A 15,034-nucleotide genomic window follows, 5' to 3' on the forward strand; every position below is an offset into this window, starting at 1 on the left:
GGTGCTAAACATCACCTAGAAGGCAGAGAGAGCTAAGACTAAGGCATAAAACCCCCAAGAGGAATATCCCTTGGTGTGCAGGGGCTCTGCACCAGCACCAGAGGCAGCAGCAGACTAAGATGAGGAAGTTCAACAAGGGCAAGTCTTGCACCTAGGAAAGAACAACCCCAAGTACCAGTACAGGCTGGGGACTGACCTGCCTGAGAGCAGTGAAGGGGAAAAGGACCTCGGGGTCCTGGTGGGTGGGAGGTTGACCATGAGCCAGCAATGTGCTCTGGTGGCCAAGAAGGCCAATGGCATCCTGGGGTGGATTAGGAGAGGTTCTCCTCCCCTTCTACTCTGCCCTGGTGAGGCCACATCTGGAATATTGTGTCCAGTTCTGGGTCCCTCAGGTCAAGAAGGACCTCAGGGAACTGCTTTGAGAGAGTCCAGCACAGAGCCATGAAAATGATGTGGAAGATCTTCCTTATGAGGAGAGCCTGAGGGAGCTGAGGGCTCTTGGGCTTGGAAAGCAGGAGCCTGAGAGGTGACCTCATTGCTGGTGATAAAGATGTGCAGGGGGAGTGCCCAGAGGCTGGAGCCAGGCTCTGCTGGGTGATGCCCAATGCCAGCACAAGGGGCAGTGGTGGAAGCTGAGGCATAGGAAGTTCCATGGAAACAGGAGGAAGAATTATTTCCCTGTGAGAGTGACAGAACACTGGAACAGGCTGCCAGGGAGGGTTGTGCAGTCTCCCTCTCTGGAGATATTCAAGACCCACCTGGCTGTGTTCCTGTGTGACCTGCTCTGGGTGATCCTGCTCTGGCAGGGGGGTTGGGCTGGATGAGCTCTCAAGGTCCCTTCCAGCCCCTAACCTTCTGTGCTGCTGTGATGGTCACTGAGTTGTGCTCCACCCAAGGCAGGGACACCTTTCTTGGTGATAACTAGCCCTTCAATACACAGCTGAGCTTTTGCTGCCTTTCTCTTTTAGAGTAGAGCTGCTGCAAAGGTTTGTGCCTCCAACTGTGTTGGATCCTACCCAGGATTTATTAACTGGAGATCATCTTGCAGTCAGTGCATTTCTCACCAGCAACCCCCAATCTGTTGTAGCTGTTGCCTTAATACAGGAAACCATTTGACTGTTTTAACTCTCTGAGGCTCTGCCAGTGCTGGTCCATGTTGGGACACTGGAAAAAAAGAGAGGCAAACGTTGATTGTGTCAGATAATTCCAGTAAGAGTCCTGCACTCTGAGGCAGGCAGATGCTGGGATTCATGGATTCATTGAATACCAGGTTGGAAAAGACCTCAAGGATCACCTGGAACAAGACACAGTCTCTTTCCATGAGTTATCTCCCTCCACCTTTCTCAGACTCTGGGATTTCTGCAGGGTGGGCACCAACAAACCACCCTGGCAAAGGCCTCTTAACTCATGGCACCTGATGTCCCCTCCCAGTGTCTCAGAGGGCTGGAGGGTCCTGAGGACACTGTGTGAGGCTGGCAGGGAGGTCTGGCTGGTGTCTTCTGAGGGCTGTTCTATTTCCAATCTCCTTCAGTCGTGTTCTCCCTCCCTGCTTTGCCAAGGCATTTCCAGACAGGCATGAGAGGTTGGGGGAGTCATGGCCAGGGTATAAAGAGGGAAAACTTCGTGGCACTGGTCTTCCACCCTGTTTCTCCAAGGGATGTGATAAGAAGCCAAAATCCAGTGTTGCTCAGAAGGGAAGTGAGGGGAAGCCTTCTGGCTCTCTACAACTCCCTGACAGGAGGCTGGAGCCAGGTGGGGGTTGGTCTCTGCTCCCTAGTAACAAGTGACAGGAAAAGAGGAAGTGGCCTCAAGATGCACCAGGGGAGGTTTAGGTTGGATATTAGAAGAAAATTCCTCACTGAAAGAATTCTCCAAGCCTGAAACAGGCTGCCCAGGGAGGTGGTTGAATAACCATCCCTGGAGGTGTTTCAAAGAGGCAGAGATGTGGTGCTGAGGGCCATGGTTTAGCACCAGCCTTGGTAGGGTCAGGGAATGGTTGGACTGGGTGCTCCTAAAGGGCTTTTCCAACCAAAAAATGCTGTGATTCTAGGAGCTTCAGCCAGCCCCAGACCTGCTAGAGCTTAGCAGCACCCCAGTGCTGTGAGCTGCCTGCCTGACTTCTGGTGCCAAGGCAGCTTGAGCAGCATTTCTTCAGCAGCTGAGGGATGTTTCCCTCGCAGCCTCAGCTTGCAGACTGCAGGAGCTGTGCACTGTGAGGGTCGTGGCTGGTTGGAGCAGCACCAGCAAAGGCTTGTTGGGCACTGGGAGGGAGTCCTGCAGGACCTGCCTGGCTCCTGGGGGAACATTGAGGTGCACAGCTTGCTGCTGCTGTCTGGCAGCTGTGGAGGCAGAGCTGGGCTACGAGCTAAGACTTTCTGAGAGGCTGCTTCAGCCACGAGTCTGCAGGAGCTGTGCTGAGCAGGAAGCAGCAACCACAGAGCTCTATATACAGCTCCTGGCAGAGCTGCTGCTGCTCTGGATGTGACAAAATGAAGGTGCTAATTTGCAAAGACAGCTAGCATGGGGACTTCTTCTGGAGCTGAGGCTCACAAGGGGAGGGAACAGCCTGGGGCCTGGCTGCTGGGCAGCTCCAGGGGAGATGGCATAGGAAGATGGGCAGTGAGTTCTCACCACCTCTGAACGTGGTGTGGTGCTGGAGGCTGCAGGGTCACAGAGCTGTGGGGAGCAGCACATGTGTCTGAGATGCCAGGGCTTGTGCTCTGCCCATCTGGCTCTGGAGCTGGTTTAGATGGTACCAAGGCAAAATGCAAGTGGCTGGGGACAGCTGGGCATCCTCAAAGCTGTGGTAGCCGTCACCAACAGGTGGTGTAGCCTGGCCTCAAAGGCCACTTGTCCCCTGAAGGACATGCAGCCCCTCACCTCCTCCTGAAATCAGCCTCTGCATCCCCCTCTTTCCCTCTGCTGCCCTCACCCTGCTGCTGCCAAGGCTCCCTGCACAGCCAGGCTGGGCTCACTGCAGGACCAGGGCAGGCACGTGGCTGTGTCCCTCTGCCCCTCTCCCTGGGCAGGAGAAGCCCTCCCTTGCCTCTCCCACCTTGTTTTGCAGTGTGGGGCTGACTATGGCTCCCTGCTGAGCCAGAACACGAAGCTGCTGAGTGCCCTGGAGAACCTGCAGCACCGCTGCTCCAGCCTGGCCGAGGAGAACAGCTTGCTGGTGAGCAGAGCATCAGGCCCTGGGCTGCCCCCTGCCCGGGGGCTGGGCTGCCATGGGATGCTCCACGGGGAGGGAGTCCTGGCCAAGGCGAGCTGCTCTTGGCTGCCAACTTCACGAGATGCTGGCACATGGGATCAGCTGGGCAGGGCTGGGGGAAAGGGTTCTGGTGTTTTGGGTCTCAGGGGTGCTTTGCACTACAGCCAGTGCTGGCTTGAGCACAGCCCCTTCCTCACAGTGCAGAGCCAGGACCCTGTGCTGTCCTCTCTGCCATCGTTGTTTGGGGGAAGCCACAGGAGGCTTTCACAGGCACCCACTGCAGACAGCAGGGCAGCAGAGAGCTGAGGGCAGGGGAGGGGAAGTCGCTCTTGTTCCCTCTTTAATGGGAGAAGCAGAAACATTGATTCACTCACCCTGGGCTGTGGGTGACAGTGCAGCACTGCCCTCTACTCCCACGGCAGCTCAGCACCCAGCTCCTCTCCAGCTGCACACTCAGCACCCAATGCCAGCCAGGCTGATACAGCCTGGGCCACCCACTCTGCCTCACTCCTTCACCCCTGGCTCCCCAGGCCCACGGTGTGCAGCCAGGACTCTCAGGAAATACAAAGAGATGATGCTCCCCTCCTGCCACCTCCCTGGAGAAGGAAGCATCAGCCCCTCCAGCAGCCCCACAGCATGGGGATGTGGCCACCTCCAGCTCCCCCCTAGGCTATGTGATTGCTCAGTGCTTCAGATTTGTATCACCAGATTCAAAGTGCATATTTGAGATAATTTTCTTGCACAAGAAACATCAATCCAGCGTGCCCTGCAGGCTGTGGGGTTAGCCCTTATCAGTCATCTGGATGTTACAAAGCACTCTCAGGCAAGCTCTTACTCTCAAAGCTCAGCCTGGGTCTTGTGGCTGAAGCAAAGCAGTGAAGAGCACCCATGGTGGGATCTCACAGGGGTAGAGAGGAAGGCAATGGGGAGGATCAGCCAGCCTGACACTTTTGCTGATGTGAAAAGACAGCACACCCCATCTGGGTGTGACCCTGAGAGAAGGAGCCGTCGGCAAGAGGCTGCTTATGGGAAGGGACAGATAACAAATCAGAGGGGATTAGGAGCCAACGGAATCAATGGGAAGAGAAAGGAAATTTGCTTTGCAAATATCCACAAAGCCCTTTGCTGCTTTCTCCCCAGTCCCCTCAGCTCATGCTTTGGTGTCAGGAGAGGAAGGACAACAGCTAAGCGTGCATCGAGCTCTGCATCCCTGGGGAATCGACTGGGAAAGCTTGGGAAAAGAATGCCCAAAGCAGAAGAGGCTAGGAAAGCCTGATGCTGGATGTGTGCCAAGTGCCAGCCTGCAATGAGAATGTTCTGGATGGAAAGGCACCATGAGGGATGGCACAGGGTGGGGCAAGGGGCATCTCATGGGGAGTGAAAGGTCACATAAAGAGAAACCCAGGAAAAGACAGGTTTCAGTGGCTGGGAAAAGCCCTGTGGGTGCAGAGCAGGTAAGGCAGGGCTGGGGGGACCTTGGCTCCCAGTAACACCCCCAAACACACCGCTTCGAGCTGAGCAGGGGCTTCACCTCAAACCTCCCCTTCTGTTCTCCAGCGCAGGAGCTGCTTCCCCCAGACAGAGGAGAAGGTGAAGCACCTGAAGAGGAAGAACGCAGAGCTGGCTGTGATTGCCAAGCGCCTGGAGGAGAGAGCTCGCAAGCTCCAGGAGGCAAACCTCAAAGTCGTGAGTGCTGGGGCTGGCTGCTGCAGGGGAGCTGAGCTAGGAGGGCATCTCCTCGCCAGGGCTTCTGGCTGGCTGCTTCTCTGAGCTAGAAAGGCCTTTTCTTTCCCCTCCTCTTAAGCCTACAGCAGGCAATGCTTTGCACATCAGCAACAGGGCAAGAATGGATTCTGCTCCAGTGAGACCAACCCTGCAGTGCTGGGGCAGCTCTGGAGTCCTCAGCACAGCACGGACAGGGACCTGTTGGAGCAGAGCCAGAGGAGGCCACAGCAATGCTGGGAGGGTTAGAAGTCCTCTGCTGTGAGGCCAGGCTGAGAGAGTCATGGTTGTTCAGCCTGGAGAAGAGAAGGCTCCAGGGAGACCTTCTGGTGGCCTTTCAGGACTTGAAGGGGAGATCAGAAAGCTGTGGACAGACTTTTGAGCAGGGCCTGCTGTGACAGGACAAGGGGGGATGGCTTGAACTCAAAGAGGGAGGAGAAAGAAGAAATGTTTGACAGTGAAGGTGGTGAGACCCTGTCCCAGGCTGCCCAGATTGGTGGTAGATGTCCCATCCCTGGAACCATTGCAGGTCAGGTTGTTTGGAACTGTGAAAAACCTGCTCTGAATTGCAGTGTGCCTGCTGACTGCAGGGGGTTGGAGTGGATGACCTTTAAAGGTCTCTTCCAACCCAAACCATTCTATGATTCTCAGAATCATGAAACCCAGCCAGCCCCAGTTTCTTCTGCTCCTGCTTGGGCAACTGCCTTTGAGCCATTATTTCCTGCTTGGTGTGGTGCTGTAAAGGTGCTGATCCACCTGAAGGTGTTAGTTTAAGGTTAATCAGCTCAGCTTCCCTTGGGCAAGTCGTGAAAATACTTCATCTGACTTCACCTAAAAGAAACAGGAAGCATTTGCATAAGAAATGGAGTGTGGTAAAGCACAACAGGAAGGGGTGAGAGACTCTGCTGCTGCCCCATCCACGACTCACTTCATTGCTGTGCAAGCTGCAGGCTTTTTTTTTTCTCCCACCCAACTACAGCTGGTTGCAAACTCTGCAGCATCTGCCAGTGCAGGAGTGGTGGGAGGTGGCTGTTGGATGTGGGCTCTTGCATGACCTTCCTCATTGCAGTGGAGTAAGGCAAAAGCTTTCTTCCATTGGAAGGAAACCAGAGGTTGTGTTGGGGAATTCAGGCCCTTGAGGGTAGAAAGAAGGAAGTGAAAGCTTTGCTGGAGAGAAGGTGGAGGGGGTTTCCCTGGTCCTGCCTGCCCTCTCTGTCCCCAGGCACCATGCCACCCATCTGTCATGGGCTTTTGGTACTTGCAGAGGAACAGTTACTGCCAGATGGACTTGGCAAATACTACCTCAGGAGAAATAATTTGCTATGCATCCAACTGCTAGTCAGACCCTCCAGCACCTCTACAGATAGTGGTTTATTTGTTCCCCTGAGTTAAATGTTGGGGTGGTGACAGCTTAAGACCTGTGCAAGGTCTGGGAGAATCAACCTGCTGGGCTCCTGGGCTGGGCCAGGTCTCCCAGCAGCAGAAAGTGCTTGGATGGCTGAGGCTCATGGAGGGTGGGCTAGAGGCAGGACCAGGAGCTGCATGCCCAGAGAAGGGGCCCTGAGGAGCTGGAGTTCATCTGGCAGCAGCTGCCCTGGTACCCAGGTCCTGTGGATCAGGGCTCTACATGCTGGCACATGGGTGAGATTTGGGGAGACCTGGGGAAGAAAAGTTTGCACCAAAGGTCGATGTTAGGATGGTTCCTGATCAGGCAAGGGAGACAATCTTCCCCCTCCAGACTGTCAGGCTTTGTGCAGACAAACACAGCTGGAGAGGGAGAGGCAGGGTTTGATAAACCCAGGGACTGGATGTGGCCTCACTGCCCAGGGGCTGGGATGAGCAGGGAGCTGTGAACTGCCCCTTCCTCCAGCTCCACTGAGTGCTGGCCTCAGGCATGGGGGTGAGTGCTGAGGGCAAGAGTCCCAGGGACACTGTGGGCAAGCAGCCTCAGCTCCTGCCTGAGGTCACTGCCCAGAGCCTGTCCCTGTCTGCCCTGCTCCCCCTGAAGCATGCTGCCTTACCTATCCTTGCTCTTCCCTCCCTCCCTCCCTCTCAGGGAGCATGTGAAATTCACCTGCTTCTAGTGAACATCTCCCAGTCCTCCTCTGGCTGTCCTGGCCCTCCCTGGGCTTTCTCTTGCCTCTCCCTTTGCCTGTAGCTTCCACTCACCAGTGTGAAGCCTTTTCCTGCTGCCAAGTGAAACCCACAGAAGCTCCATTTCTTTTCCTGGTTTGGTCACCTCCATCCTTGCTCCCATGCTCACCTTTTCTGCCATCCTCCCCTCCTCCTTTCTACTACCTTCTCCTGTCCTTCCCTCTTCATCCTGTTTTTTCTTTCTTCCCCCTACCCACTGTTGCCCTGCCTGCAGTGCTGACAACACCCATTGGCCTCATCTGCTCAGCACCTTCTCCTGAACCCCTTCTCCATCCAGCCCTTCCTTCTTTCCTCCCACTTTTCCATAGGTCTGTCCTGCTCCTCTCTCTCCTCGTCTGGTCCTTTGAGGCTTGATTTCTTGACAGTGCTTCCTGCCTGATGGCTGCTGGGGTGATGGGATGGTGGTTAGCAAACACCAACACATGTGGCTGCTGTCTCTGGTGCAGGTCACTGCTCCAATGCCTCTGAAGGGCTCCAGCCTGGAGCTGTGTAAAAAAGCCTTTGCCCGCCAGCGTGCCAAGGACCTGACCGAGCAAGCCAGCGCTCTCCTGGCCAAGGACAAGCAGATTGAAGCTCTGCAGCAGGAGTGCAGGCAGCTGCAGGCCAAACTCATCGCAGGGAAGGTGAGACACCTCCTGGGACATCACTAAGTGGCTGGGGAAAAGCAGTGCAACAACAGTGATGGGAACCAGGCTGCAGGAAGCAGCGGGAGGGCAATCAGTCCCAGGTGCGGACTGAAAACAGAGGGCGTTTGGTGTGGGATTTGCACAGGGGACAGGGGGTGAGCGTGTGGCAGAGATGGTGCCTGGAACCCCTCCAGAACAGTATGAGGGACACTTTGGTCGTCCCTCCATGAATTTATGAGTCTAAGCTACCACTTTCAGCAGCAGCTGAAACTCCCTGCCTGGGAAAACCCCAAGAAGCTCCAAATACAAGATGACTTTTCACAGTGCCGAGCTTGAAGCAAGCTGTTGAAGCAGGACCTCCTTTTAAGGTGTTTCTTTACAAAGTAAACCAACCAAGTCTGTTCCCAAGAACCTGCCTAAATCCCAGGTGTTGAGCTGCAGCTTTCTGAGTGCTCACGACCACCATGACACTGGTGGTAACTGGGTGCATCCCTGTATGACTGTGATGAAGGGTGCTGAGGCTGGGTGCCCATGAGACCATCTCCAACGCTCATGCCTGTAGCTGGGCTTCCCCTCAGCACTAACTCAGAATTTGCCAGTGTAAATGATGGGATAAAAGGATAATTTAGCTCATTCCAAGACACACCTCTAACACTCATTGGATGCTCCCTTCAAGCACTGCTTCTCGGGGATTACTCTGAAGGGAGCCTCTGCAGACATCTGACTGTGATGAAGGGTGCTGAGGGTGGGTGCTCATGAAACCATTTCCAGTGCTCATGCCTGTAGCTGGGCTGGTGATCCAGCTTCCCCTCAGCACTAGCTCAGAATTTGCCAGTATAAATGATGGGATAAAAGGGATAAAAGGATAATTTATCTCATCTCAAGACATACCTCTAATACTCATTGGATGTGTTGCTCCTTCCAAGCACTGCTTCTCTGGGATTAACCTGAAGGGAGCCTCTGCAGACATCTGAAGCTAAGGTGAAATGATCCCCACTACAGGTGACTAAAACAACCTCCTCTGGACACACCAGACAGGTCTTTTGTTCATGAGCTGGAGCTTTTCAGTTTAGGTCAGTTAATAAACTCTCCTGAGAAGCTCAGTAATGCTTGGGCTCACACTAGATTTCCCCTGCACACAGCTGAGTTGAACTTAGGTTTGCACCTACCCTACTCAGAGGATGTTTAGGTGACAAACACTTCCTTGATGAAAGCAGCTTTATTTGTGTCCCTCACCTCCTCATATGTTTATTTTAACAATCAGTTTGAAAGTAGCTTCCCAGACTTTCCCCAACATAGATATCACCAGGACAAGGACTGTGTCCAGTTCTGGTGTTCCCAGCATAAGAAGGACATGGAACTGCTGGAGCAGCTCTAGAGGAGGCCAAGAAGATGATCAGAGGACTGGAGCACCTCCCCTGTGGGGACAGTCTGGGTGAATTGGGGCTGTTCAGCCTGGAGAAGAGAAGGCTCTGGGGAGACCTTAGAGCAGCCTTCCAGCACCTGAAGGAGGCTACAGGAGAGCTGGGGAGGGATTTTTGACAAGGGTTGGGAGTGACAGGCCAAGAGGCAATGGTTTGAAGCTTGAGGAGAGCAGATTTAGACTGGAGATTAAACAGAAATTCTTTAGAGTGAGGGTGGGGAGACACTAGAACAGGTTGCCCAGGGAAGTTATGGATGTCCCCTCCCTGGAGATGTTCAAGGCCAGGTTAGATGAGGTCTTGAGCTGCCTGGTCTAGTCAGAGGTGTCCCTGCCTATGGCAGGAGTGTTGGAACCAGATAATCTTGAAGGTTCCTTCCAACCCAAACCATTCTATGATTCCATGACCTCTGCTTGTACAGGCTGCCCACTGATCCCTTCTGGCATTACACCACAGGAAAAGAAATCCAGGTCTGGCTGTGTTCTATGGCATCCCCAAGAAGAAATTCTCTTCCCGACCCCTGAATTCCCACTGCAGACTCCCAGAGAAGAGGGAACAGACCCTTTCCAGAGCAGTCTGATTTTCTTAGCAGAGCCTGCTGGGCAGTCAGAATCTGCCAGTGACAAACTGTAGAGGAATGTGACAAAAGGCAGGTGAGCAAGATTCATTTCAGGCCAGGGAAACACACATGGGTGCCATCTGCAGGGTGGATGAGCTCAGCCTTGCTAAGCCAGGGGTGACCACCCCAGTTCAGGAGGGGACACTCTTTGTGTAACAGAGGCACCAGTAACAGGGGACAGGGAACAGGGCAAGGAACCCACAGAGAAGAGAGGAAGAGAGGAGATCATTCTGTCTGATCTTGCTTTTCCCACTTCTCCTCCAAGCAAGCTGCTCATTAAATGTTAATTCCCAGCTAGTTAAAATTCAAAATTCTCCTAATCTGGCTGCAGCATGCAAAATGCATTATGCCAATGAAGGGGTTTATAGGCAGAGCTATCACATGCACGCTCCCAGTTTGTAACCAAACCAACTCTAATCTTGGCTATTTAAATCAGCACACATTTTCCAGCAGCTACAAAGTGGCTCTGCTCAGCTCCTTGCCAGTGGCAGGACAGAGGACACCCTGCACGTCATACTGCAAAAGCCTTGGCCTCCTTTGGCAAAGTCAGGGCTCTTAGGATAGGAGAAACTGATCTCCTGAGATGGGCTTCCAGCCAAACCCCAGCCCCAGTTAAATCCCAGGCTGCAATTTCTTGCCACATGGATTCTTGAAAGCAGGGGGTTGCAGGGAACAGCAGCAAGGCAGCTGCAGGGGACGTGTATGATAGAAACTGTGAGTGGAAGACAGAGCTTTTTTTTGTACTCCCTTGTTCCCCCAGGCTTCTGAGGCTGTCTGTTGGGAAGAGCTGCTTCTTCTTTTCCTTTAATTTTATTTTTGTTGTTGGGGTTTTGGTGTTGTTGTTTTTGGGGGTTTTTGTTTGTTTGTTTTGGTGAGGGAAGGGAGATTTTACACAGAGCCACAGCCAACTTTGTTTCAAGAACTACTACCCTGATGGCCTGAACAGGAGTCTGGCACAGAGGAGGCCCCAGCTGCTCACTTCTTGAATCTACAATCAGTTCCCATTAAGGCTGCCTCAGTTTCCCCCTTGCAGCATGACAGTAACCATGGTTTTCTACACAAACTGTCTTTATAAAGCACAGGCTATTTTTAGGGCAAATAAGAAGTGAAGAGGGAAGCAGATTAAATTTGTCCTGGATACCAACTGTGCATTAAATTCACTGGCTTAGGAGCCTTCCAGGGGAACAAACCTCCAGCAGCAGATTTATAAAGACAGGTTTTGACAACCAGCTTCTGTACCTCTGTATGGACATGCAGGTTCCTGTTTACCCAGCTTCCTGAAGTCTGAAAAGCTTTGAAGAATTAAAACAAGCTGCTGACATATTCTCCCTGGTTCTTTTTTTTTTTTTTTTTTTTTTTTTTTTTTTTTTTTTTTTTTTTTGTGTGGCAGTTTGCACTGGTTTCCTTCAAAAGCTGCTGGTTTGGGGTTTGGAGTGGATGGGAGTGATTCAGTGTGCTAAAGATAGAGGCTCCTCCATAGAAACTGTCTCCGAAGAGGGTAGGAATCAAGAATGTTTGAAAAACTAAACATTATCCTGAGCAAGAACTGAACAAATCCCAGATGTTCTTCATTCTTCCCAGCATTTAAAAGCCCTAACCACCGCTAGGGCTGCAGAGCAAGCCGGCACTCACACCAAGGTGGTAAACTAAGCTAAGGCTCTGGTTTGGCTGGGAAACGAAATCACATTATCCTGATACGCTCTCTGCTGGCAAGCACCGGGAAAGCTCACACTCCAAAAAGCCCTTTTGCTGCAGAAGCATCACAGCCTAGTTTTTATCTTCAGGTGTTTGCATAAGGGATGCAAAGTGACTGCTTTTGAGGCTTTGGAGACTCGGGAAAGAGAAATCTTTGTGAGCCACACTAGCTGGTTCTCACCAGTGTCCCCTCAGTAAGGCATTTGCATGTCACATCACCACCCTGACCTGTTCCACCTTCGAGAGCCTGGCAGTAAGATGATGTGGGCTTGGTGCACATGACCTGTGAGGAGTGTCTGAGGGAGCTGGGGGTGTTCAGGCTGGAGAAGAGGAAGCTGAGGAAGGACCTCATTGCTCTCTACAACTACCTGAAGTTAGGTTGGAGTGAGGAGGGGCAGCCTCTTCTCCTTGGTACCAAGTGATAGGAGCAGAGGAAATGGTTTCAAGCTGTGCCAGGGGAGGTTCAGGCTGGATACTAGGAGCTAATTCTTCACATAGAGGGTTATCAGACATTGGAATGGTCTGCCCAGGGCAGCGGTGGAGTTGCTGCCCCTGGAGGTGTTCAAGCAGCCTGTGGACCTGGCGCTTAGGGACATGGTTTAATGTTGATGCTCCAGTGCTGGGTCAAACGTTGGAGTGGATGAGCTTGGAGGTCTCTTCCAACCAGATGTTTTCTGTGTGGTTGTGTGCTCCCTGCAGGATGACCCTCGCTGCCGGAACGTCATCGAGTTTGATCGGCTGCTGCGGGAGTCCCAGCGAGAGGTGCTGCGGCTGCAGAGACAGATCGCCCTGAAGAACTTCAAGGAATATCTACGTGCCTCTAAAATCCCTTCAGGAGGAGCTTTGCCCAGTGCTCCTGCACGCTTGGGACCACCTGTGCCACAGCTAAATACCTGCATCAAAGCTTCACCCTTGCTGAAGGCGGCTCGCTTGGGAGGGGAAGCACACAAAGAGGTGAGACAAGTGGGTCAGTGACCTAAACGTTTTGCTGTTTAATTATTCAGTTAATTGCTGTGCTTAGGAAGCTTTTCAAGGGTGAGTGCCGTAGTTCACATCCACCAGTGGTGGACTCTCCATTTCTGGAGTCATTCAAAACCCACCTGGATGCCATCTGTGCAACCTGGTCTAGGTGAATCTGCTCTGGCAGGGGGGATGGACTAGATGAGAGGTCCCTTCCAACCTTCTTCCCTAATGTACCCCAAGTCCTTGGCACTGGTGAGGGCACTGGGTTCAGTTTTGGGCTCCTCACTCCAAGAAGGACATTGAGAGGATGGAGTGGCTCCAGAGAAGGGCAACAAAGCTGGGGAAGGGTCTGGAGAACAGGTCTGGTGAGGAGCAGCTGAGGGAACTGGGGGTGTTCAGCCTGGAGGAGAGGAGGCTGAGTGGAAAGCTTCTGGTTTCCCACAACTCCCTGAAAGGAGTCTGGAGCCAGGTGGGGGTCAGTTTCTTCTCCCTAGGGACAAGAGATGGGACAAGAGGAAATGGCCTCAAGTTGCATCAGGGGAGGTTTAGATTGCATGTAAGGATAAAAATTCCTTACTGAGACGGTTGTTGAGGTCGGACCAGGCTGCCCAGGGCAGTGGCATTGTCCCATCGCTGCAGGGGTTTCAAACCCTTGTGGATGTGGTGCCGAGGGACATGCTTCAGGGTGACCTGGCAGCGCTGGGCTAACGGCTGGACTCGATGATCCAACAACTCCCTTCCAACCCAAACGCTTCCACTATGCTATTCTATGTTTCCATCCCTCGCCAGAGACGGCTCCGTCCCCTGCACGGCCCCGTCTCCCACCTCCCCTGGCGCTATGGCTCCATCCGGAGCGAACCGCCGGGCCGGAGCTCACTCCCAGGACCACGCTGAGCCGCGGCCGTTCCTCCTCCTCCACCTGCTCCCCGCTGTGGGCCCAGGACGGGGCCGGCCGCCCCTCCGGCCCGCAGTGGTACGTGCCGCTAAATCCCGGCCGCCCCAGGGCGCCGCCTCCCCGCTGGCGGCCGCGCAGCCGGCAGGTAAGGCCGAGTCCTGCCGCGGCGGCCGTGGCCGAAGGCCGGGCCGGGCGGGGCTGGGCTGGGGGCAGCTGGGCGCTGCCTCCGCCGGGGGCCAGGGCGGGCGCCCCCGAGACACCGCCGGGAACCTCCTCTGCCGTGTCGGGGCCGAGCTGCCGCCGAGCGGCCGGGACAGGCCCGCTGGGGCCTCTGCCGCTTGCGGGGAGGGCTGCGGGGCTTTCCCTCAGCGCTCGGGGGTGAAATCCTCCCGGACGGAGATGAAAGCCGCGGTGCGAGGGTGCAGGCCGGCCGAGGGCTCAGCCCGCTCTGGGCGCTGAGGTCTGGAGCAGACCGGGCGGGCGCCGCCGGGAGCCGGGGCTGGACGGGGGTGAGGGGCTGGGTGAGGCGAGCAGGGCTGCCCGCAGGCCGGGCTGGCAGGCGGCTGTGGGCGTGAGGCCGGGCCTCGGGGGCCAGGTGCACCCTGGTGTCCTCCAGCTCCGCCGTTGGTGGCTGTCCGGAGGCAGGGACGGCAGCGCCGGGTCTGCTGGCTCCCGGTGGGGTTCGCTGTTGTGGGCTCACAGTTTCTGTCTAAAGCTTTCAGTACCCGAGGAAGAAATTTCTCATCTGTAGGCTGTGGGAGGACGAGCATCTCTTCTTCCCTCCAGAATCCCACCCGCATCTCATTTATTTAGCTCTTACAGAGGATATATTGAATATTCATTCCTTGTTCGTCTCTCCCAAGTCACTCGTGAGTTTATGAGCCTCGCTCCTTCAGCCCTTTATTTTTTATGTTTCTTTCTTGCCCCATCCATTCTTCACTGTTAATCATCTCTGCCTCCTTCCTTTGTATGTTCACTCTGTCAGCTCTGTGTTGGGGGAAGCAGCACTGTGTGCGGTACCCCAGACGCTGTCTCCGTGATTTATAGGGTGGCATAATGAAGTTTTCTTTCCCTTTCCCAATAGATCTCTTTGTCTTTTTGTCTAAGCATTGGGTTCTATTAAAACATCGTTTGTCTGATGCCCCTCTGTAATCTCTCAAGTGTCATGAGGTCCTCTTCACCATTTGTCTCTTTCCTGTATCAGTACTTGGAGGACATGGTTGCTGCTGCCTCTCTTTTTAGTCCTTCAATTTTTTACTAAATATTTACCCAAGAGAAAAACCTTTCCCCTTAGTGTCTCAGGCTCAGTGTCTGCAAGAAGCCTTTCAGACCACATTGGGCTGTATGTGTTCAGGGTACCCAAGCAGATTGTACCTGCAGGATCTCCCTCACCTGTTTTCTTGCTGACACCTTAGAAAAACTTAGTAGATTTGTGAGTGTGTATTTTTCCCCCTAATATATATTTGTTTGGGCTTTTTTTAAAAGTGTGCCTAATCCTTGTTGCAGTTTCTATCAGTTTTCCCAGAATAGGTGTCAGATGTCTGTGTTTCCATGGATCTCCGCTCCTAGAACCTGACTCTTGCCACCTCCCAGTTCTTTGTGTTAAGGTGGTGGTGGAGAAATGACACATTGCACATCATGGCTCACTGCTGGAGTTCATGCCACAGGGGGGGTTTGAACTCTTGGGTGAATGTTGTCTAATCTGGGTGATTTGTTACTGTTTATTTT

General features: G+C 53.7%; 1 protein-coding gene across 1 annotated transcript in view; it reads left to right on the forward strand.

The window, feature by feature from the left end:
• TSPOAP1 (TSPO associated protein 1) overlaps positions 1 to 15,034 on the forward strand; it is an 85,064-nt gene that overhangs the window by 16,632 nt on the left and 53,398 nt on the right. Inside the window, exons 2-5 of the mRNA XM_054394580.1 lie at positions 3,068 to 3,175; positions 4,769 to 4,897; positions 7,534 to 7,710; positions 12,148 to 12,402. Of these exons, the coding sequence (XP_054250555.1) occupies positions 3,068 to 3,175; positions 4,769 to 4,897; positions 7,534 to 7,710; positions 12,148 to 12,402 (669 nt within the window). The remainder of the gene's footprint in view (positions 1 to 3,067; positions 3,176 to 4,768; positions 4,898 to 7,533; positions 7,711 to 12,147; positions 12,403 to 15,034) is intronic.

The sequence above is a fragment of the Indicator indicator genome, chromosome 30, assembly GCF_027791375.1.
Source record: "Indicator indicator isolate 239-I01 chromosome 30, UM_Iind_1.1, whole genome shotgun sequence".
Classification (NCBI taxonomy): domain Eukaryota; kingdom Metazoa; phylum Chordata; class Aves; order Piciformes; family Indicatoridae; genus Indicator; species Indicator indicator.